Here is a 22,483-nt window from a genome sequence, read left to right on the forward strand (position 1 = left end):
TACTTGCTCTATTCTAAATGCTTTACAAACACCAGCCAGTGGGGTTCTCCTAAGGACACCGGGTGGTGGTGCTGTTCTCTCCCAGGGGACCCTGCCGGCCGGGGCTGACCTCGTAGTGCACGGGTAAACCACTCCTGGGGTCGGGGGATGGGGTGGGGGAGGGTGGCAAATGCAGGGCATGGTGGTGACCGTGGTGACCACAGCTCCTGCCTGTACGAGTTGGTGCTGCACAGGCACCGTGATGGTGTTCAGCAACCCCTTGGCATCATGGGATTCTGCCCAATTTATAAACAAGCAGGTTGAGGCTTCAAATGATCCAATATGGTGGCAAGGAGCTTCCAGCCTTGCTTGGTCACTGGAGCTGTGTTTGGGGAGGGGCAGTATGGGCTGCAGACAGGATACAGTGACAGGGCCCGTGTTTGAGTTACAGAGGCTGTGTGGGTGACAGATGAGCACGAGATTTGCCGACCCTGAGTTTTAGGGTTGCTTTTATGGGAAACCAGACTCTGGACATTTTATTTTACTTTGATTTGATTCTTTGTTTTTTTTGACATTTTAAAGATTTTATTTATTTGAGAGAGAGCATGCACAAGTAGGGGGAGGGGTAGAGAGGGAGGGAGAAACAGACTCCCCCCTGAACAGGGAGCCTGAATGCAGACTCGATTCCAGGACCCCAGGATCATGACCTGAACTGAGGGCAGACGCTGCAGCGACTGAGCCCCCTGGGTGCCCCCAGCTGGTGTGTTCATATCCCACAACAGTGCACACGTTTCTCGGGAGAACAGCTTTAACGGTGTCACCTTGTGCTGTTCCTCCGTGTTGACATAGTGAAGCACTGCGGCTACCAGAGCATGAACAAGGGCGGCGGCAGCTCCCGGTGAATTGTTCCGCACGGAAGTGCTGTAGACTCCCTTGGCGGCCGGCGTTGAGCGTGCGCACCGTGCTGACGCCGAGGCCCTGCCTTCGTTGATCTGGGGGGCCCTGCGTGGCCGGCCAGCGGAGGGCTTTGCCTCCTCCTAGCTGTGCGGGACCCTGAGCTCCGTCGCCCGCCTGAAGTTTGGGGCGGTCTGTTAAAACACAAGGCGTTCCTTTTCCGAGATCCCACTGGTGACTTCGTGCTCTAAAGACGCGCGGACGTTTCTTCTCTTGCAGCTCGTACGTCAGATTTGATATCATCCGCAGGATCCTCACCAGGGTGTTTGGTTGCAACATCGTCATGGTGATGGGAATCACGGATGTGGACGATAAAATAATCCGCAGGGCCGCCGAGGTAAGCGCGGAGGACGTGATTGTCCTGTCTCTGGATGGGGGCGTGTGCCCACCGCCCGGTGACAGCCCTCTAGCTGCTCCGCCAGTGGGTCCTGCTTCTCTCCGGCCGCATGTGGCTCGGCGAGGGCACGCTGACAGCTGATCGGGGCCTCTCTGCCCTGGTGAAGGGCACCACAGCCTCCGATGCCCCGTCTCCTGCTTGAGCCTCATCCCTTCCCCAGTCCGGCGGCTCCAGGCGTCCTGCGCGCAGGGAAGGCGGAGGGCCGCTTCGGGGCCGGGAAACGTAGCTCGTGGGGGGTTCCGCTTTCGCCTCTGTGCAGGAGCCCTTCTCTTGTAACTCATGCATCATTTAGGGGAAGCTTTGGGGGGAAGGTTTGAACTGAGGGGTTAAGTTAAATATAGATAAATTTTTAAGTCTACTTTATGGTTTTTATAATTAGCAACTTTAACAATTGTCTCTGAAGATCTGCAGATGATTGTTAAATGATCCAATCTATGCAAAAACTACACCAAGTGCTTTATGTTCCTGTTATTTTAGAGGATGTATGTACTAAAAACTCCATGTACTATTTTTTTTTTTTTTTTAGGAAACCAGTTTGTACTCCATAATGTTTTATAGTCTGCTTTTTTAACTTAGCATATTTTGAGTATTTTTTTTTCATGTTCTTAAATATTCTTGAACATTTTTAAACAGCTGTATAGCATTTCATCACACGGAGATGCCCTAATTTACTGTTCTTATTTTTGGACTCTTGTTTTCGGACTCTTGAGTTACTTCCATATTCTGCTTTCTCTCAGATTTATCTTCTAGAATCCATGTGTGACTGTTTCCTACCAATGTGCCCCCCCCTTTTTTTAAATTTTTATTTAAGTAATCTCTGCATCCAACCTGGGGCTTGAACTCACAACCCTAAGATAAAGCATCACACGCTCCCGGACTGAGCCAGCCAGGCGCCCCCTGATTTGCCTTTTTAACAGCTAGAGCGCATTCACCATGGAGCTGCTCAGCAGTTCCCCACGGCTGGCTGTGTAGTTTACAGCTGTTAGAAATAGGGCTGCTGTGAAGATCTTTTATTTTTTCATTCTGTCTTGTTTCAATGAATACTTTTCCTAAAGTGGAGTTACTGGTTCAAGGAGGAATGGTTTATTTCATAAGGTTTTTATTTATTTATTTATTTATTTATTTATTTATTTGAGAGAGAGAGACCATGAGAGGGGAGAGGTCAGAGGGAGAAGCAGGCTCCCTGCCCAGCAGAGAGCTTGATGTGGGACTCCATCCTGAGACTCCAGGATCATGACCTGAGCCGAAGGCAGTTGCTTAACCAGCTGAGCCACCCAGCTACCCCCATAAGGTTTTTCTTCTTGGAGTCAGGTGGTTTAGAAAGTGTTTGCTGGCGGCACTAGACCTGGTGGGGTTTCCCAGGTCTGTCTTATCCAAACAGCTGAGCCACTGCGTCTGCTCCCTTACAGAAGACTCCGTTTCCATTCCTAGTACTGTCCCTGAGCACGCGTGGAACTTTCCGGGGTCCGGCCTGTGCCTGACTTTGGTGCTGAGAAAGGAGAGGAAGACCGGCCCTGGCCTCACGGGCCTTGTGCCCGGGGAGGCAGATGCGCCCACAGAGAGATGCTCTGTGTGCGACACAGTTCATTTTGTAAGCCCAGCGAGGCCGTGCGAGGCGGACCGTCACAGCTCCGTGGAATGCAGAAGTGACCCCGGAGGAGGTTGGCCCAGAGTTAGCATGAGCAGAGGCTGGGTGGTGTGGAGGGAAGCCATCTGGGCTGAGGGGCGGCGTGAAGGCCTGTGAGGAAACCCTGCGTCCTGCTGCCCTGGGCCATGGGGACCTGGCAGGTGAGGCTGCAGAGGTGGAGCGGCTGGCCCTGGACGACCTACTGGGGACTCGCACTTTGTCCTATAGACTCTTGGGGCGCTCTAGCCGGGCTCAGCTCTGTCCAGTGGAGACCGCTCGGGTTGGGGAGGACGCAGCCGGAGATGGGGCCCAGGGCCGGGGTTGGTGGGCGCTCTGCCCCAGAGAGAGAATTAGTGTGAGGTGCATAAGGAAACACTGACTTGGACACAGAAATCTGGAGCTTGGTCAGCTCAGGGCCCTGGTATCATAGGGCTGTGTTTGGACTTTGCCCCAGTTCTTGGCACAGAGCGCCTAAAGCCCACGGAATCTAGAGAGGGTGGCTTCTGCGTGCTGATGAGATCATGGCGGGGCCCCTGGTGAGCTTCAGGATGGGGGCTGGGGTCCCAGAGACCCAGCCCCTGCGAGAGCCGGGAACTTCCACCTTCACCCCGGCATTGAGCTGACTGCTGGTGAGCAGGGGTTTGTAATCTCCAAGTAATGAAGCCTCCATAAACACCCCCAAGACGGGGGTGCTCAGTGCTTCTGAGCACACAGGTGGGTGCTGGGAGCGTCTGGGAGCCTGGGAGCTCCACCCCTCACCCTGTGCATCCCCCGAGTCGTATCTTTTATCATAAACTTGGGGAGTAAGGGGACTGCTTTCCTGAGTTCTGTGACTCGGATCAGACCCCCAAACTCAGACTCCGTGGCAGGCGTTTGAGTGGCCAGAGGACCCCGTGGCAGCTGGTGTCTGGAGGAGGCAGTCCCGTGGGGTCTGCACTGGCTGGGGGGGCTCGTGGGCAGAACAGGGTTCAGTTGTGGACACTCATCTGCAGCCAGGGACGTGGCCGGAGTCGAAAGTGGCACCGCAGGTTCGGCATCAGAAGACGCCGCAGTCCTCAGTCCTCACCCTCGGCGGGGAACCGAGACCACGCACCTGGGTCCCTGCACCTGATGCATCGGGCTCCGCTGTGCATCTTCCAACCCCAGGTGGCCCTGGGAGCTGCAAGGCCTGCTGGGAGGCTGGGGGCGTGGCTGACGGGCAAGGAAAGGGGGCGGACTGAGGGCCGGGTAGAGGTGCAGTGTGCCAAGCGGGTGCCAAGCGGGTGAGGCTGGGGGGCCGACTTCAGGAAGGGGGGCCTGGGGTAGATGCAGCAGGAATGATGTTCTCACTATGTACAGATGCCGCGAGCAGGCGGTGCTTGTTACTTTCAAGAGTGGTGTCGTGCGCAGCCCACGAGCAGGCTGGTGGGGTGGCTGGAAGAGTCTGCGTTGAGAGGTTTAATTTTGACACCCAAAGATTTCTCTGCTCCTCACATGGCACGACACTAGCCAGAGAGTAGTTGTTCTCCAAATATCTCTTAAAGAAGATACAGTGTGCACCTGAAACATGGTTACGAAGCATCTCTTTGCTTCTAAGTATCCAGCAAAAAGGCTATTTTTTATCTAATGCAGACTTTTTAAGCAATGGCCATACTCTTCGTGCCAACTGTCCAGCACTTGCTTTTACACTATTTAAAATCATAAATATTACACTTTTCTGAATCACTCCCTTGACTTCACGGTTTGGCCCGGAGTTACAGTTTGTCAGGAATAAAAATTTCTGGGGCGAGCACTACAAGGGGAATGGTGCACGCCCATCGCTGCATTTTGTAGGAAAAGTTGGGAAGAACGTGTCAGAGAGATTCCGGCCGGAGGCATTTGCTCTGTGCAGCTGAGCTCCAAGGGCCCGGCTGGCGGGACCCTTGCCGTGGGAGAGGCCACTTGCAATGGCCTGCAATGGCCTGCGATGGTCAGGGCAAGCTGGACAGTGACCTGAGATCCGAGACCAAGACCGCATGTCTGCACCTGCCTTGTGCAGCTTTGTTCTCTGAGGAGTGACAGCCGTGCTGTCCCGATACCTGGTGTGACCAGCTCCCGAAAGAGTAAATTGAAAGGCTTTCGTTTTAGAGGACGATTCCGTCCTCCGTGCAAGGCCAGCGGTACCCGGGTACCCCACTTCGATTCACTGCCCCTCAGTGTTTCCATACCGTGGCCGCCGGGCTCGTGCGTGTGGGCTGGAGAAGCCACAGGTGGAACTGGCTGGTGCGTTGGGGCACGTGGTACCAATAGGTCGTTTAGAGGAGTGTGTGCGTGTTCGTGGTGGTCCCCCTTCCAGAACAAGAGACATGGACTGTAGAGTTCGTGTGGGGCCAGGAAAAGTCTGTAAAACAGTATTGGGGCAGCTGGGGGGCTCAGTCAGCGAAGCGTCTGCCTTTGGCTCAGGTCATGATGCGAGGGTCCTGGAATCGAGTCCCATGTTGGGCTCCCGGCTCAGCGGGGTGTCTGCTTCTCCCTTGGCTCCTCCCCAGCTTGTGTTCTCTCTTTCAAATAAATAAATAAATTTTTTAAAAAAAGATTTTATTTATTTATTTGACCGAGAGATAGAGAGTACAAGTAGTCAGAGCGGCAGGCAGAGGGAGAGGGAGAAGCAGGCTTCCCACCGAGCAGGGAGCCCGATGCGGAGCTTGATCCCAGGACCCTGGGATCACGACCTGAGCCAAAGGCAGCCGCTCAAATGACTGAGCCACCCAGGCACCCTAATAAATAAAATCTTTAAAAAATATATGTAGAAATGACATTTTCTACATGACAGAAAATAGCCATGAAGACTGGGATCATAACTGAAAGTAACAGCAGAGATAAAAGGTTGATTTCTTTCATGTAAAAATACTTCCTCCAAACCAACAGGAGGAGCTCCACAGGTCAGTGGAGAAACGGGTGCGGTGATCCTGTCTGTTCCATAGAAATGGTTCCTCGGCACGTGAGATGTTCAGGCCCTTCAGAAGAGAGAAGCACACGTTAAACTTACAGTGAGAAAGTGTTAGTGGTCCCGTTGCCGACGTCCAGAAGTGGGGCCCCCCGTGCGGTCAGGGGCTCAGTCAGGGTCAGACCTGCGTGACCTCCTTGGGGGCAGGTCGCCAGCCAGGATGCGTGCACCTGTGCTCCGACCGGCAGTCTGGCGTCTGCATCCGGAGCTCAGAGAGGGACCTGCACGTGTGTCACGGTGGGAGAGAGTGTGAGCGGCTCCCGGTCCTCCGGCAGGCGGGCAGCAGGACGGTGGTGGACTCTGAGGGAGGGAGCCGCGTGCGGGCCGTGTGTGCGGGGCGCAGGTGCAGGAGGGGGTGCAGACCCGTGGGCCCAGGAGCCGGGTGATGGCCGCTAGCCAGCATTGTCCGCGCACACGGCTGTCCTTCCCAGATACACATGACCCTTGTCACAGTCTTTCGGGGCGGAAGGGGGGTCCTCTCTGTGTTGCAAAGAAAGCCGAAGACACAGAGGTTCATGGCCTTGCTAACGGCCATATGGCTGAGAAGTCCCATTTTGTTCACCAGATTTATTTATTCAGTAAATGTCTGGTGGTCACGGTTTCTAGGATGATTGCCCTTCGGGGGCCCCAGGCGGGAAGGAACACAGCTGTGGGGTGACGGGGCTGGAGGTGGCTTCTCACTTGTGAAGGTCGTGCTGCCGTGGAGCCGAGCCCTGGTTCCGGGGCAGGGGTGGGGGCCGGGAGCTTGGGTCCAGGTCCCTTCACAGGCTCCACGGGGTCCCATACCTGTCGTGCTTTTGGTTTTGGAGCACTTTTTTTTTTTTTGCTGAAAAGTAAAAAATACTTTGGGGAGCCTGTTTTTCTGGGCCAGTGCCCTCTGAAAGCCTGGGGCTGCCAGACTGTGCCCCCAAATGCCCTGGGCTCAGAATGTGATGTCTGTGTCCTGGGGCTACCTGTGCCCCTGCACCCTGCCCGGCCACTGCACCCCCTGCCGCCTGCCCACTGTCTGCACCTGCTCTGCTGCTTTCCAGGCCCTTCTCAGAGAGCTCCTCGCTGTTGCATTTGACGGGTTTCCTTGCCGCCTGAGGGTAAGATAGGAACCCCAGGTTCTGGTCATGACATGGACTACATTGAGCTTGCCCCGCCCTAGAAAAGCGGAAGCTTTTTTATGTGTTTTGGGGTGTTGTTTTGAATTATGTAACAGAAATCGGGACATTGTTGCTTTTTCTTCTCTCTAACCAGAAAGCGGGTCGGTCAGCCTCTGCACCTAGCTGAGTTACTAGAATGGGTTTGGGAGCTAAAACGAGAGGCCCCCTTTGGGAGTCCGGCCATGGTGGGGCCCGACCTGCTGACCGGCTCGCCTCGTCTTCCTGCAGATGAACGTGTCGCCCGCTTCTCTCGCCAGTCTGTATGAAGAGGATTTTAAACAAGACATGGCAGCCTTGAAGGTGAAGGGCGCTGGAGCCCGCCGTGAGGGGTGTGAGCGCTGAAAGCCGGCGTCGCTGACCCACGCCTTTCTCGTGGGATGTCATCTCGCCTTTGCTTTCCGTCAGGTCCTCCCCCCGACGGTGTACTTGAGGGTGACTGAAAATATTCCTCAGATCATTTCTTTCATCGAAGGAATCATTGCTAATGGGCACGCTTACCCCACAGCACAAGGTAGGGGTCCCATTACTTACCTGGGCGTGGGCCAGATCCTGGGGGGTCGGGAGAAACCGGACCCGTGTTTGCATGTTGTTGGAGCTGCCGGACGCCGCGCTGTCTTTTCTCGCCTGCTGTGGTATCCGACCAAGTGCTGGAACGTTCTCCATCGCAACCCGTCCTCCTGCTGGCCGCTCCCGGCGTGGGGCCGTCGCCCTCCGCGGACCGGTGACAGCGTCCTCCCGGCACACCCCACGGCGGCTGGCGTGGGAGCCACTGCTATTTGCCTGGCCTTTGCTCCCGCTGGGGTCCCGGTGGCCCTGAGCCAGGCCTCCCCCTTGCCAGCCCTTTCTGCCCAAGTCCCACTCGTCCTCACCCCCTGACCAAGCTTTCCCCTCCCAGGACGTTCCCTCTCCGCTCGGGGCTGAGAGCGGACACTCAGCCTGGCCCTGGTGCCGTGCTGTGCCCTTGGCCGCTGGGCACGGGCTGTCCCAGCTGTTCCTGTCCCTATCCCGTCCCTTCTGGGATCCTAAAAACCGCTGGTTTTTAGCGAATGACCCATTAGCATGCCTAGCCCAGACCTGAGATAATGTGCGTCTCGTGCTTGTTGTGCGGCAGGAACCAAGTATAAAGCAAGAGGAAGACACCGGTGTTGCGGGTGCCACGAGCCCCGTCTTTCGGGGGCTCCTGCCCACGCGCCTCCAGCCCCGCGGGGCCGTTCCCCGGCGCGCTAGACTGCTCTCGTCTTCCTTGACCTTATTCGCTGTGTTTAGATTTCGTCTCCCAAAAAACCCTGTTTGTGAGGGGCTCGGGTGACTGAGCCACACTCTTCCCTGGAAACACGGGCGTTGTTTTCCCGCTGCGGGGAGCCAGAATGAGACCCGCGGCCCAGAGCAGGCGTCAGGGGGCGGAGGACCAAACGCTCCCTAGCGGGGACGTGGCTGGCTTGTCGCTCTGTGACGCTGCTTTATCGTGAGCTCCTAATCACGACAATGTAAAGACACAGCAGGCTGACCGTAACGCAGACGCCATTCATTTGGACTTTGTTTTTTTGTGTGTTTGTTTTTTAAAGATTTTATTTATTTATTTGAGAGAGAGAGAGTACAAGTACGCAGAGAGGCAGCAGAGACAGGGGCAGGCTCCCCGCTGAGCAGACAGCCGATGCGGGGCTCGATCCAAGGACCCTGAGATCATGACCTGAGCCGAAGGCAGCGGCTTAACCCACTGAGCCACCCAGGCGCCCCTCCTGTTTTATTATTTAAATTTTACTGAGTTAACAGACAGGGCAGTGTTGGTTTCTGGAGTGGAATTCGGTGATTCTGAGAAATGATGGATTCTTTATCAAACAGGCAATGTCTACTTCGACCTGCAGTCGAGAGGAGACAGGTACGGCAAGCTGGTCGGTGTGGTCCCCGGTCCCGTCGGAGAGCCTGGTGAGTGGACCCCGCTCCCACACTGGGGCCCGGGTCTGCAGGGCAGGCTCGGCCTCTCAGACCCGCGGACGGCGCCCGACCGTCCATCCCTGCTGCTTGTGCTGTTTAATTCATTGTTTATAGCAAGAGGGGGAGTTTGAGGGTGAAGTCCTCTCGGCAGGGGTGAGTCTGCTCCCTGCCAGGTCCTCAGCCCTCCTCCCTGCGGAGGGCACCTTCACACACTCCTGCTGTCGCGTTGGCCGCCACACTCACCTCCCCCTGCATTTTCCCGCAGAGCAGATCCTGTAGGCGCTTGAGCGCGTAGAACGTTCCCGCCGAATTTCCCTTTATTCCGCCGCTCTTCGATTGAGTGACTGTTGGACTGAAGCCATTTTTATGGAGAAGAAGGATGTGTATAGAAATAAATTTGAAATTTTTTTTTTAAAGGTTTTTATTTATTTGACAGAGAGAGAGATCGCAAGCAGGCAGAGAGAGAGGGAAGCGGGGCAGGGGGGAGAAGCAGGCTCCCCGCTGAGCAGAGAGCCCGATGCGGGGCTCGATCCGAGGACCCTGAGATCGCGACCTGAGCCGAAGGCAGAGGCTTAACACACTGAGCCACTCAGGCGCCCCCGAAATAATTTTTAAAAATTTAGAGTTAAAAATAATTTTAAATTAAAAAAAAAAATACTACTTGAGAGAACCAAGTAAAGATGAGCCAAAACCCCAAAGACAAATTGTCCAAGTGAGTTTTGTCTTTAGACATTAGCCTCCGCTCCATAAATGACGCCAGTTATTTTTTCATTTTTTTTATGTTTTAAAGATTTTATTTATTTGACAGAGAGAGAGCATGAGCTGGGGGAAAGGCAGAGGGAGAAGCAGGCTCCCCACCGAGCAAGGAGGCCGATGCAGGGCTCGATCCCAGGACACCAGGATCATGACCTGAGCCAAAGGCTGAAGGCGGCGGCGGCTTAACCGACTGAGGCACCAGGTGCCCCAACGAAGCCATTCGCTTTAATTAGTGACAGTGTTATCTGACTCCTCAGAAACCGTGTTTGTTCCTCTCACGCGTGAGTACGCTGCTCCCTCCAGAAAGGCCAGAACCGAGCACCGCACATGTGTGGGTTTGCCACCGTGCCCCAGGGAGGCAGAGGACATGTTTCTGAGCCCCACATTCTAGCATCAGTGATGCTTTGGTGTTGGATAGACTTGAGGGGCGCCTCGCTGGTGCAGTCGGCGGGGCGTCCGCCTCTTGGGTTCGGCTCGGGTCATGATCTCAGGGTCATGGGATCGAGCCCTGCGTCGGGCTCCGTGCTCAGCGGGGAGCCTGAGATGCCCTCTCTCCCTCTCTCTCTGCCCCCCCACCATCTTGCAAATAAGTAAGTCCTTAAAAAACAACAGGCTTTATTTTAGGGCAGTTTTAGGGAGGAGCGAAGATTTCCCACATTGCCCTGACCCTGCTCACACACAGCCTTCCCTGTTCATGAACGTGACGCACCAGAAATGGACATCTGTCCTAGCGGGTACAGCTGTAGGGACACATCATTACCCCAAGTCTGTCGTTTGCACAAGCGTTCACGCTTGGTGCTGATTTTTCTGTGGGCTGGGTAACTGTAATGATGCGTGTCACAGAGCTGCTTTACTGCCCTCAGACCTCCCCTGTGCCCCAGCGACTCCAACCCCCTCCCTCCTCACCCCTGGCAACCCATGATCTCTTACTGTCTGCATGGGTTTGCCTTTTCTGGAATGCTGTAGGGTTAGAATCATACAGTGTGGGGTCTTTTCTGACTGGCTTTTTTCACTCAGTACACATTTAAGTGTATATGTGTGTTGAAGCCACCAGGTCCCACCGGGACCCAGGCAGGGGCAGAACCCCTTGGGGGCAGGGCACGCAGTCACCTTGCAGGAGTCTCTGGAGCCTGATAGGTCATTTCCTTTGAGAGCTGAGTAATACTCCCGCGTCCGGATGCAGCTCCCTCTCATGTCCCCGGTCGCCGGTTGTGGCGGTGCCAAGCTTTGGGACAGACAGAGCCCAGGACCGGCTCGTCCCATCGGGTGCCGTCACCTGACCCTCCTCTTCTGGGTTCTCCTGCTCTTCAAATGTCACTGACACTCACAGCGTTTTTCTCCGTGTAATTGTCTCTCTGGGGGGAGTTGCCCTGGACTCCTCTGCCGGCAGACTAGCCCGAGGAGCCGCCGGCGGAAGGCCGACCGCTCAGCTCTGCGCTTCCCGGGAGGAAGCATCGGGTTTGATCCGCGACACCCCCCCATTCTGCGCTGAAACCGGCCTCGCCGCGTGCCGGGACCTCCCTCTCGGGCGTGTTTTAGATAAAGGTGTTGGGGGTCCTTCGGGCCTCCCGGGGAGAGGAGGAGCAGGAGGTCACGTGCCCGAAGGAGCCGCGTCTTCGGGATGTCGTGGCCAGGCCACGTGGCTTTGCCAGTTGTGGCTTCGCCAGTCGTGGCTTCCCGGCCCTGACCGTCATTGCTGTTGGCAGGTGCGACAGACAAGCGGCACGCCGGCGACTTTGCCCTGTGGAAGGCGGCCAGGCCGCAGGAGGTGTTCTGGGCGTCCCCCTGGGGAAATGGAAGGCCTGGCTGGCACATAGAGTGTTCCACCCTCTCCAGGTGAGGTTGTGTCCTGGGCGGGCGCGCACTACCGCGCGTGGCCAGCAGAGGGGGCGGGTGAGAGCAGCAGCCGCTGGGCGGGGGGGGGGGGGGGGGGGGGGGGGGGGGGGGGGGCGGCGGGGGAGGCTCTTTCTCTTTTTTTTTCATCGTGTTTTTAATTTTACTTCCAGCGTAGTTAACCTGCAGCATTACGTCAGCTTCATGAGTCAGCGTGGGGGTCAGCCGCCCTCCATGCTCCTCCGCACCATCGTGCTGTGCTCCGGACCCCACCCCTGTGCCCGTGCCCCCACTCCCCTCCCCTCTGGGGCCCATCAGCGTGTTTCCTGTACTTAAGGGTCTGTTTCTTTTCTTTCTTTTTTTTTTAAATTTTAAGATTTTATTTATTTATTTGACAGAGAGACACAGCGAGAGAGGGAGCACAGCAGGGGGTAGGACAGGGGGAAGCAGGCGTCCCACCGAGCAGGGAGCCCGATGCGGGGCTGGATCCCAGGACCCCGGGATCACGACCTGAGCCGAAGGCAGACGCTCAGTGACTGAGCCACCCAGGCGCCCCTATGAGTCTGTTCTTGATTTGCCTCTTTTTTCCCCTTTGTTCCTTTTGTTTCTTAAGTTTCACGTGTGCGTGAAGCCACACGGTGTTTGTCCTTCTCTGACTCGTCTCCGCGCGACGCTGACTCCGTCGGTGCTGTTGCACGCGGAAGACGTCATCATGCTCACGGCTGAGCACGCTTCCGTCCGACACACGTCACCTGCGTTATCCCGTCGTCTCTCGGTGGCCACGGGCTGCTTGCACAGTCGGGCTGTTGTAAATAATGCTGCCGTAAATGGGGCGCGTGTATCCCTCTGAATGACTGATTTGTGTGTTCTTCGGGTAAACACCCGAAAGTACAACTGCTGGTCATAACGTAGCTCAGTTCTCAGCTTTCTGAGGACCCTCCATGCTGTTTCCCGGCTGGCCGCCCAGCTTGCTCTCCCACCAGCAGTGCAGGAGGCTCCCGTTTCCCCTCGTCCTCGCCAGCGCTGTTCTCGTGGTTTGGGTTTTAGCGCTGACAGGTGTGACCTGGTTTGGGTTCGCCTTTCCTGATGCTGAGCGCCCTTTCACGTCTCGTGGCCCCTCTGAGTCTTCTTCGGAGAAGTGTCCCTTCGTGTCTTCTGCCCACTTTTCACTGGACTGTTTGGTTTGGGGTGTTGAGTTGTGTCAGTTCTTTATGTATTTTGGACACTAACCCTTTGTAGGGTACGTGATTTGCCACCATCTTCCCCTGTTCTGGAAGTCGTCTGCTGGTTTTGTTGGTCATGTCCTTCGCTGCGCAGAGACTTACTGCTCTGAAGAAGTCGTCCCAGGACGGGCGCCTGGGGGGCTCAGTGGGGTCAAGCCGCTGCCTTCGGCTCGGGTCATGATCTCAGGGTCCTGGGATCGAGCCCCGCATCAGGCTCTCTGCTCAGCGGGGAACCTGCTTCCCTCTCTCTCTCTGCCTGCTTCACTGCCTACTTGTGATCTCTGTCTGTCAAATAAATAAATAAAATCTTAAAAAAAAAAAAAGAAAAGAAAGAAAAAGAAGTCCCAGGAGCTCATTTTTGCTCGTTTCTCTTGCTTCAGGAGCCGTACCTAGAACGCGGTTGTCAGAAGCTATGCCAGGGGAATCCCTGCCTGTGCTCTCTTCTAGATTTTAATGGATTCCTTTTTCACATTTAGCTCTTTCATCCATTTTGATTGTATTTTCGTGTGTGCTGGAAAAAGGTGATTGAGTTTCATTCTTCTGCACGTGGCTGTCCCGTTCTCCCAGCCCCATTCGTCGAAGAGACTTTCCTTTTCCCATTTACATTCTTTCCTGCTTCGTCAAAGATTGGCCGTATAATTGTGGGATTATTTCTGGGTTTTCCATTGTGTTCCATTGATCTGTGGTGTCTACTTAGGCCAGTACCGTACTGTTTGGACCACTACAAGTAATGTAACTTGAAGTCTAGAGTTGTGATCCCTCCAGTTTTGTTTTCCTTTTTCAAGATTACTTTGGTTATTTCAGTCCTTTTGTGGTTCCATACAAATTTCAGGATTCTTTCTTCTTTATTGTTACTGTTTATTCTGTGAAAAGTGCTGCAGGTATTTTGATGGGGATTGCCTTAATGCATTAAATGTGTAGATTGCTTTGGGTGATGTGAACACTCGAACAATATTCTTCCCCAGTCAATGAGCATCCGATGTCTTCCATTTCTTTGTGTCATTTTCCGTTTCTTTCATCGCTTTACAGTTTCCAAAGTGTAGGCCTTTCTTCTCTGTGGTTGGATTTATTCCTACGTATCTTACTATTTTTGGTGCAGTTGTAAACGGGATTATTTCTGCTGCTTCCTTATTAGTGAACAGAAATGCAATTCTATTAGTGAATAGAAATGCAACAGTTTTCTGAACATTGGTTTGGCATACTGAGTTCATTTATCATTTTTAATGGTATTTTGATGAAGTCTCTAGGGTTTTCTGTGTATGATACCATGTCATCTGCAAATAGAGTTTTGTTTCTTCTTTACCAGTTTGGCTTCTATTGTTTCTTTCTGTTGTCTGATTGCAGAGGCTGGGACTTCCAGTCCTGAGTTGGATAGAAGCGGTGAGAGTGGACATCCCTGTCTTGTCCCTGACCTTACGGGGAGAGCACTCAGTGTTTCCCTACCGAGTAGGGAGTTAGGTGCAGGATTTTCATTTATGGTCTTTATTATTATTGAGGTGTGTTCCCTCTAGACCTGCTCTGTTGAGGGTTTTTATCCTGAATGGATGTTGTACTTTGTCAGATGCTTTTTCTGCATCTGTTGAAATGGGTGCATCCATCTTATCCTTTCTCTTGTTGGTGTCCTGTATCACACTGGTTGTTTTGTGAATATTTAAACCGCCCTAGCAACCCAGGAATAGATCTCACTTGGTTGTGGTGCATGGTTTTTAGAATATATTGTTGGATTCAGTTTGCTAGGATTTTGTGGAGGACTTTTGCATCCATATGCATGAGAGGGACTGGGCCGTGGTTCTCTTTTTCAGTGGTGTCTTGGCGGCTTTTGGTATCAGGGTGATGCTGGCCTCACAGAGTGAATTTGGAGATCCTCTTCTATTTACTGGAATGGTTTGACAAGAATATGTGTTAACTCTTCATTAAATGTTTGCTAGAATTCACCTGCAAAACCATCTGGTCCCAGACTTCAATTTGTTGGGAGTTTCTGTTTCATACTCTTAGTTATGGTGATCTTTCTGTTCTACTCAGAGAGTCCCCTTTGATATTTCTTTTCTTTTTTGTCAGAGAGAGAGATTGAGAGAAAGAGGGAACATAAGCAGGGGGAGCAGCAGAGGGAGAGGGAAAGGGAGGGAAAAACAGGCTCCGTAGTGAGCAGGGAGCCTGATGTGGGACTCAGTCCCAGGATCCCGGGATCGTGACCTGAGCCAAAGGCAGACGCCCAACTGACTGAGGCACCCAGGTGGCCCTCTTTCAGCACTTTGACTATATCAAGCCATTCTCTTGCCTGCAAAGTTTCTGCTGAAAAATTCACTGATAGCCGTATGGGGTTTCCTTTGTGTGTAACTGTCTTCTTTTCTCTTGCTGCTTTTATTTATTTTAGAGAGGGAGACATTGTGTGAGTTGGGGAGGGACAGTGGGAGAGAGTCCTCAAGCTGACTCCACACTGAGTGCAGAGCCTGATACGGGGCCTGCTCCCGTGACTGCGATCATGACCTGAGCCAAACCCAAGAGTCGGACTCTCAGCTGACTGAGCTACCCAGGCACGCACCCCCCCCTTTTTTTCTTTATCACTGTCTTTTGCTTTTTATTCACTGTGTATCTTGGTGCAGACCTTCTTGTATTGATTTTCTTGGGGGAAGTCTCTGTGCCTTCTATATCTGGATATCTGTTTCCTTCCCCAGGTTGAGGAATTTTTTTAGCTATTATTTCTTTAAATAAATCTTCTGCCCCTTTTTCTCTCTCTTATTCTGGGATCCCTATAACATGCATGTTTTATGCTTAATGGAGTCACTGAATTCCCAAAGTCTGTTCTCACTTTGCATATTTTTTTTCCTCTCACCAGCTCAGCTTAATTACTTTCCATTATTCCTTCTTCCATGTCATTAATTAGCTCTTCTGCTTCTTCTAGCCTCCTATATATTCCATCCAGTGTATTTTATTTATTTATTTTAAATACAGAGAAGCTTTTTCTTTTTTAAAGAGTTTATTTATTTGGGGCGCCTGGGTGGCTTAGTGGGTTAAGGCACTACCTTTGGCTCAGGTCATGGTCTCAGGGTCCTGGGATCGAGCCCCACATGAGGCTCCCTGCTCAGTGGAGAGCCTGCTTCCCCCTCTGTCTCTGCCTGCCTCTCTGCCTACTTGTGATCTCTCTCTCTCTGTCAAATAAATAAATGAAATCTTAAAAAAAAAAGTTTATTTATTTGACAGCAGCGAGAAAGAGAGAGAGAGAGGAGCAGAGGGAAAGGGAGAAGTAGACTCCCCGCCAAGCAGGAAGCCCAATGCGGGGATCGATCTCAGGGCCCTGGGATCATGACCTGAGCTAAAGGCAGGCACTCAACTGACTGAGCCACCCAGGCGCCCCCAGATGTCTCTTTAAGGAAACTCAGCTTCCTGACATCTTCCTGCCCCTCCCAGAGCTTAGCTGCTGATTTTTAAAATTGTGTGTGTTAAAGACTGATTTATTTTAGAGAGAAAGAGAGCGAGTGTGCGCAGTGGAAAGGGACGAGGGAGAGAGAGTTCCAAAAGACTCTTTAGTGAGCGCAGAACCTGGCCGTGGACTCGATCCCACAACCCTGAGATCCTGACCCAAGCTGAAACCAAGAGTCAGATGCCCAAACGATTGTACCACCCAGGCGCCCCTAAAATTCCAGGCTTTTAAGTCTCGCTGGTTATAAGAACTCATAAAATTCTCCTCTCTCTTTCATAGCCGAACAGTACGGGCTGGATCTTTGCGTGGGCTCCCCAGCGTGACGGTCTGCTTCTCGCCCTTCTCCCCGCCACCCCTCCCCCAGCCCCCTTCAGACTGCAGACAGCCAGGGCCCTTTTAGCTCCTGACCGTGTCTCTGCCCTTCCTACCCTCTTTGATGTGGTCTGTTCTCTCCCTTCAGCTGTGGAGTTTGTTCTGCGAGTCTCTGGGTCATTGTCTGGGTTATTTACACGGATATGAGTATTCTCCGGTTGTATCTGTGGGATGAGGCCAGCTTAGGGTCCTCCTACTTCACCATCTTCGCAGTCTCCCCGTGAACCATCCTCTTACCTGCGGCTTCCCCCGGAGATGGTCGTGCTTCACCCCACTGAGCACCGCCCCAGCTTCCACTCTCCGGGCTCCTCAGTCTTCGGTCTGCCCACCTTCTGGCTCTTCTTCCACAGTCGCGCCACGCACTGGAAATTCCCTCCATAGACTGTTCCTCTGCTGCTTCCCGTGGATCTCCTGGGAGCCACACGCGCCTGTGCTTGAGCATGCGTGTGGTGGGCCTGTGGGAGCCGGCACGCTGCATGCGCTCTTCGGAACAGGCGCACCTTGCGTTACTGTGCTACAGTTTGTAGATGCTGCGGCTTTTACCGGTTGAGTTTCGTGGCGACCCTGTGGAAAGCAGGTCGGTTGTCATCACTAGTGTCAGCTCACTTTGGGTGTCTGTGTCACGTCTGTGTAATTCTCACAGTCTTTCGAGCGTTGTCATTATTATTGTATTTGGTCTGGTGATACATGATCTGTAGGATTGGATGTTACTGTTGTGCTTGGGGAACCGTGAGCTCTGCCGTGTTCGTGTGCCCAGTGTGAGATGTGAACTTAGTCGATCGATGTGTGTTTCCACCGCTCCACGCTGGCTGTTCCCCATCTCTCTCCCTCTCCCGGGACCTCCCTATTCCCTGAGACACAACAGTATCAAAATTAGGCCAATTCATAACTCTCCGGTGGCCTCTAAGTGTTCAAGTCAGTGGAAGTCACACGTCTCTGACTTTAAATCAGAAGCTAGAAATGACTAAGCTCAGCGGGGAAGGCATGTCGAAAGCTAGGACAGGCCAAAAGCCAGGCCTGTCGTGGCAAACAGTCAGCCCCACGTTGTGAAGGTAGCGGGAACGTTCTCGAAGGAAATGGAAAGTGCTCCTCCAGTGAAGACACAAACAGTAAGAAAGTGGAACAGCTTTACTACTTAGGTGGACAAAGTTTCAGTCATCTGGATGGGAGACGGAACCAGCCACGACATTCCCTTAAGCTAACGCTAACCCACGGCAGGGTCCTGACTTTCTTCCATTCTATGAGGGCAGAGGGTGGCGAGGAAGCCATAGAAGGAAAGTCTGAAGCTCACAGAGGCCGGTGAGTGTGCTTTAAGGAAAAAAGTCCTTCCTGTAACAGTGCAAGGTGGCACAGCCGGAACTGACGGAGAAGCTGTAGTAAGTTCTCCAGGAGGTCTCGCTGGGACAGTGAATGAGGGCGGCTACGCTAAACTCCGGGTTTTCAGTGGAGACAGAACCCCGTTCTGTTGGAAGAAGATGGCATCTTGGTCCTCCGTGGCTGGGAAGAGGTCAGTGCCTGGCTTCAGAGCTTCAAAGGACAAGCTGCTCCCTTGTTTGGGGCTCACGCAGCCAGCTGGTGACTTTAAGTTGAAGCTGATGCTCACTTACCATTCCAAAAGTCCCAGGCCCTTAGGAATTACGGGAAATTGCTCTGCTCTGTAAATGGAACAGTAAAGCCTGGATGACTGTGCATCTGCCCACAACATTGTTTACTGAGACTTGTAAGCTGACCGTTGAGATCTGTTGCTCAGAACAGAAGATCCCTTCCAAAACCCTACAAGTAGCTCATTGACTGTGTATGTGGCCACCCCAGAGCTCTGATGGAGCTGGGCAGGACTAATGCTATGCTCACACCTGCTCACGTGTCCACTCTGCGGCCCAGGAAGCAAGGAGTAAACAGTACATTTTGTAAGGCTGTAGCCACCACGGAAAGGGATTCCTCTGATGGATCTGGGGAAGTAAACTGACAACCTTCTGGAAAGGATCTGCCAATCCAGATGCCACTGAGGACATTTGTGATTGATGGGAAGAGGTCAAATACCAACATAAGCAGAAGTCCAGTGACCCGGCCCTCTTGGGTGACTGCGAGGGTTCGAGACTCCGGCGGAGGGAGTCACTGCAGATGTGGTGGAAACAGCAGAAGAACCAGAATCAGAAGTGGGGCCTGAAGTCGGGACTGGATCAGGGCGCTCTCAGGACCAAACTTGAACAGTCAAGGAGTTGCTTCTTAGGGATGACAAAGAACATGGTTTCTTGAGGAGGAATGTTCTGCTGGTGAAGATGCTACAAAGACTGTTGAAACAGCAGCGAAGGATTTAGAACAGACAGAAACCGAGTGACGCAGCCGTGGCAGGTTTGAGAGGACGCACTCCTGTTTTGAAAGCACTTCTGTGGGTACAGCGCTGTCAGACAGCATTGCGTGAAACAAATCATTCATGAACGGAAGAGTGCGGTGATGTGGCGGCTCTACTGCTGTCTTTTTTTCAGAGCTTGCCGCAGCCACCGCCCTGGGCCAGCAGCTGTCACCATCAGGCAAGACCCTCCACCAGCCAAAAGGCTGCAGCAGTTCGCTGGAAGCTTGCAAGGTGGTTAGCATTTTCAAGCAGTGGAGTATCTTCTGATGAGCGCACGCACGTTGTCTCTCGGAGAACGCTGCTGCGCACGTAACGGACTACAGTCTAGTGCGAGCGTAACTGCCGCACGCGCTAGGCACCCAGAAGGTTCATCTGACTTACTGATTGTGGTGTTCACATTGTCGGGGTGCAGGGGAACTGAGGCCGCCGGATGTCGCAGGCACTGCCCCGGGTCCTGGGAGCTGCCTGTAATGCTTCGCCCACCATGGTGGCTTGGCGGCGGGGTGCGGTGCTGGCTGGGCGGACCATGGTTGGTTTCTAGGACCGACAGATGAGCACACAGTTCTCAGGGTCTTGCTCTTAGAAATACCTGCGGTGAATAACCTTGTCCATTTATTTTGTTTGTGGAGGTGAGGGTTTTGGTATGTTCAGTAGCCCGTGATTTTCATGTATCTGACGGGTTTCAGCTCCTGGCAGATGTTTGTTATAATGAGCAGTTTTCAAGATTAGAAACCCGTGGAAAATATAGTTAAGGTCAACATTTCCAACTACTGGCTCCACCCAGGCTTGAAGGTCAGCAGACCCAGATCAGCAAACCCAGTTCCCTCCAGTTGTCATTGTGTGCGCTGCTGTTTGCGGGCAGAGTCTGAGTGTGCATGTGGGAAGGAGTAACTGTCCGGGGAGAGCGCTGGGCCCCCGGGGCTGATCCCAGCCTGGTTTCTTGTCGGTGGACCGACGTTCTCCCCTTCAACTGGGTGGGAGGACCTCGTGCTCCATGACCTGCCCACCCAAGTCATGTTGGTTCTGCGGAGGAGTGAGGGTGGGCGCCGTGTTTCCCCATCACTTCGGCTGCTGCCCTCGCCTGTGCTGATGTCATCAGGACTCTTCTAGAAACACATCCTGGAAGTCCTGAGACGTCAGGAAACAGGGCCCAGCTTTGCATTGAAAAACCACACCCCACCCTCAGTCCTACTGTACACACTTACGTGTTTATAAATACTTTTGATTTAAGAGCAATGTGGGGCATATATTGGGCTGTAAAAAGATGTTTATTTATTTATGTATTTATGTATTTTTAAAGATTTTATTTATTTGACAGAGAGAGAGACAGTCAGAGAGGGAACACAAGCAGGGGAAGTGGGAGAGGGAGAAGCAGGCATCCCACTGAGCAGGGAGCCCGATGCGAGGCTCCATCCCAGGACCCTAGGATCATGGCCTGAGCCGCAGGCAGACGCTTAAGGACTAACCACCCAGGTGCCCCTTATATTGTAGATAGAAATAATTTCTCTACAGTAGGTAGAAAACATTTAATAAATCGCACATCTAATCTTACCACTAAATGTTTTTGTTGAACTCTAACAAAAATAGACTTTTATTTCTTCTGGGTATTCTTTTATTTTAAATCAGGTCTAACATACAATAGAGACTAATAGGGAAGCCTGGTGGCTCAGTCGGTTGAGTTTCTGCCTTCGGCTCAGGTCATGATCCCAGGATCCTGGGATCGAGCCCCGCATCGGGATCTCTGCTTCCCTTCCTCTGCCTGCCTCGCTTCCTGCTTGTGATCTCTCTCCCTCTGACAAATGAAATTTAATTTTTTTTTTTATTAAGAATAGAGACTAATATAATGAACACCACAGACACACAGTTTAGCTTTATTTTTCAGGTAACTTTATGCCCAATGTGAGGCTGGAACTCATGACCCCAGGATCAAGGGTCACAGACTGTTTTGCTCTGTTAAGTCCTAATGCTGCCGGTTTTGTTTCAGAACTTCATAAAAACGAAGCAGTCGTTACAAAGAGAAACAGACGAGGCCCTGTGCTCTCCTTCCTGGCCCTGGCCCTCTGGTCTTACGCTCCCTTCATGAGCCTGTGGCCAAGGATGAACGCTAGCAGCCTGGTGCGTTTCTGCCACCAGCGGCGTGGCCAGTGTGCACGTGGTCTCTCCAAAGCCAGGCCAGGGGAGAAGAGTCAGCAGGAAGGGACCTCAGGCTGTGGCATTTTCAAAATGTCTACTTTGGGGGCACGTGGCCGGGTTAGTTGGTAGATTCTGCGACTCTTGGTCTCAGGGTTGTGAGTTCAAGGCCCACGATGGGGTCAGAGTTTACTTAATTAAAAATAATAATAAATGAAATAAAATAAAGGAAATGCCTCTTTTTAACCATATTTAGAAAACTCACAAGTGTCTGCAGCACCCCCGAGCTCGGTGCCCAGGGGCAGGCGGCGGCCTTGGGAGCTCCACATCTGTTTGAGGGTCTCCTCAGGCCATGTTCTCCCTGTGCTGAGGGCTGCATTTTCACCGTTGTTGTCGGAAGCAGCGCCACTCAGCCTGGCCCCCAGCAGGTGCTCTGGGGACAGTTACATGGGCTTTGAGCGTCTGGCCAGCTCCACGGTCCACAGCAGCCCTGCTGGTTGTAGGGTGCGGTTTTAGGGGATGTGAGGTTTTCCAGGGACGCAGAGCATTAAAGCAGAAACACCAGCAGCTGATATGTGATGCTTTGAATTCAGTTGTCTTGTTGCTTATACGTGATCACTAAGTAGTTCTATCTTCAAAAGCCATAGTAGAACGTCTCCTGATGTTATAGGCTCTTTCATTAAGGTTGGAAAACCACTAACCTCTATTGAAAGAAAAGGTTATTTTGCAAGTGTGTATATGTATATATCCAGAACAAAGAGAATTCCATCTCTCTGCTAGGAGGCAGAGCTCGGAATTAGAGATCTGTGAAATAAAACAGCCTCAGGTTCTGTGTGCCTCGGATAAATCACCACGCACACTGATTTTAAGTTGCGATCTGCTCGTCAGATGCATGGAAGCCGGGAGGACTCAGGGTGAACGTGCTGTTGAAGCTAACCCGCGTCCCGCTGTCCCGCAGTCTGCTGTTTGGAAGCCAGCTGGACATCCACTCGGGCGGCGTCGATCTGGCTTTTCCGCATCACGAGAACGAAATCGCCCAGTGCGAGGCCTTCCATCGGTGCCGGCAGTGGGGAAACTATTTTCTGCATTCTGGTAAGTCACGACTTCACGTTAATTTGTTCTGTTTCGGGTCTGTCGCTTCTGTTTATTGCTGAAACAGCTCTGTTTGCGAACGTGTGGCCCTGACGACGGTCAAGAGAGCTGTCTCTCCAGTGTTCAGGTTTGTGCCAGCTGGCTGGGAGCGTCCCCGGATGGGAGATACGAGTGTGCCTTTTTGGGAATAAGTGCGGGCTGGGCGGAACATGGGCACCATTCTCCGTGCGGGAGTGGCGGCAGAGGCACGGGCGCTCTGCTGTCCGGTGGGCGACGGGAGGCTTGACATTACCCTTCT

The 22,483-nt window shown here is 52.9% G+C and overlaps 1 protein-coding gene across 3 annotated transcripts in view; it reads left to right on the forward strand.

The window, feature by feature from the left end:
* The window catches only part of CARS2 (cysteinyl-tRNA synthetase 2, mitochondrial), a 38,468-nt gene that overhangs the window by 3,774 nt on the left and 12,211 nt on the right, over nt 1-22,483 (forward strand). For all 3 annotated transcript variants that reach the window (XM_032314403.1, XM_032314405.1, XM_032314404.1), the window contains 6 exons: nt 1,153-1,270; nt 7,299-7,370; nt 7,476-7,581; nt 8,913-8,996; nt 11,468-11,597; nt 22,052-22,185. In XM_032314403.1, coding sequence (XP_032170294.1) covers nt 1,217-1,270; nt 7,299-7,370; nt 7,476-7,581; nt 8,913-8,996; nt 11,468-11,597; nt 22,052-22,185 — 580 coding nt within the window. In that variant the 5' untranslated portion in view covers nt 1,153-1,216. The remainder of the gene's footprint in view (nt 1-1,152; nt 1,271-7,298; nt 7,371-7,475; nt 7,582-8,912; nt 8,997-11,467; nt 11,598-22,051; nt 22,186-22,483) is intronic.

Source organism: Mustela erminea, chromosome 15 (genome assembly GCF_009829155.1).
Source record: "Mustela erminea isolate mMusErm1 chromosome 15, mMusErm1.Pri, whole genome shotgun sequence".
In the NCBI taxonomy this organism is placed as follows: Eukaryota; Metazoa; Chordata; class Mammalia; order Carnivora; family Mustelidae; genus Mustela; species Mustela erminea.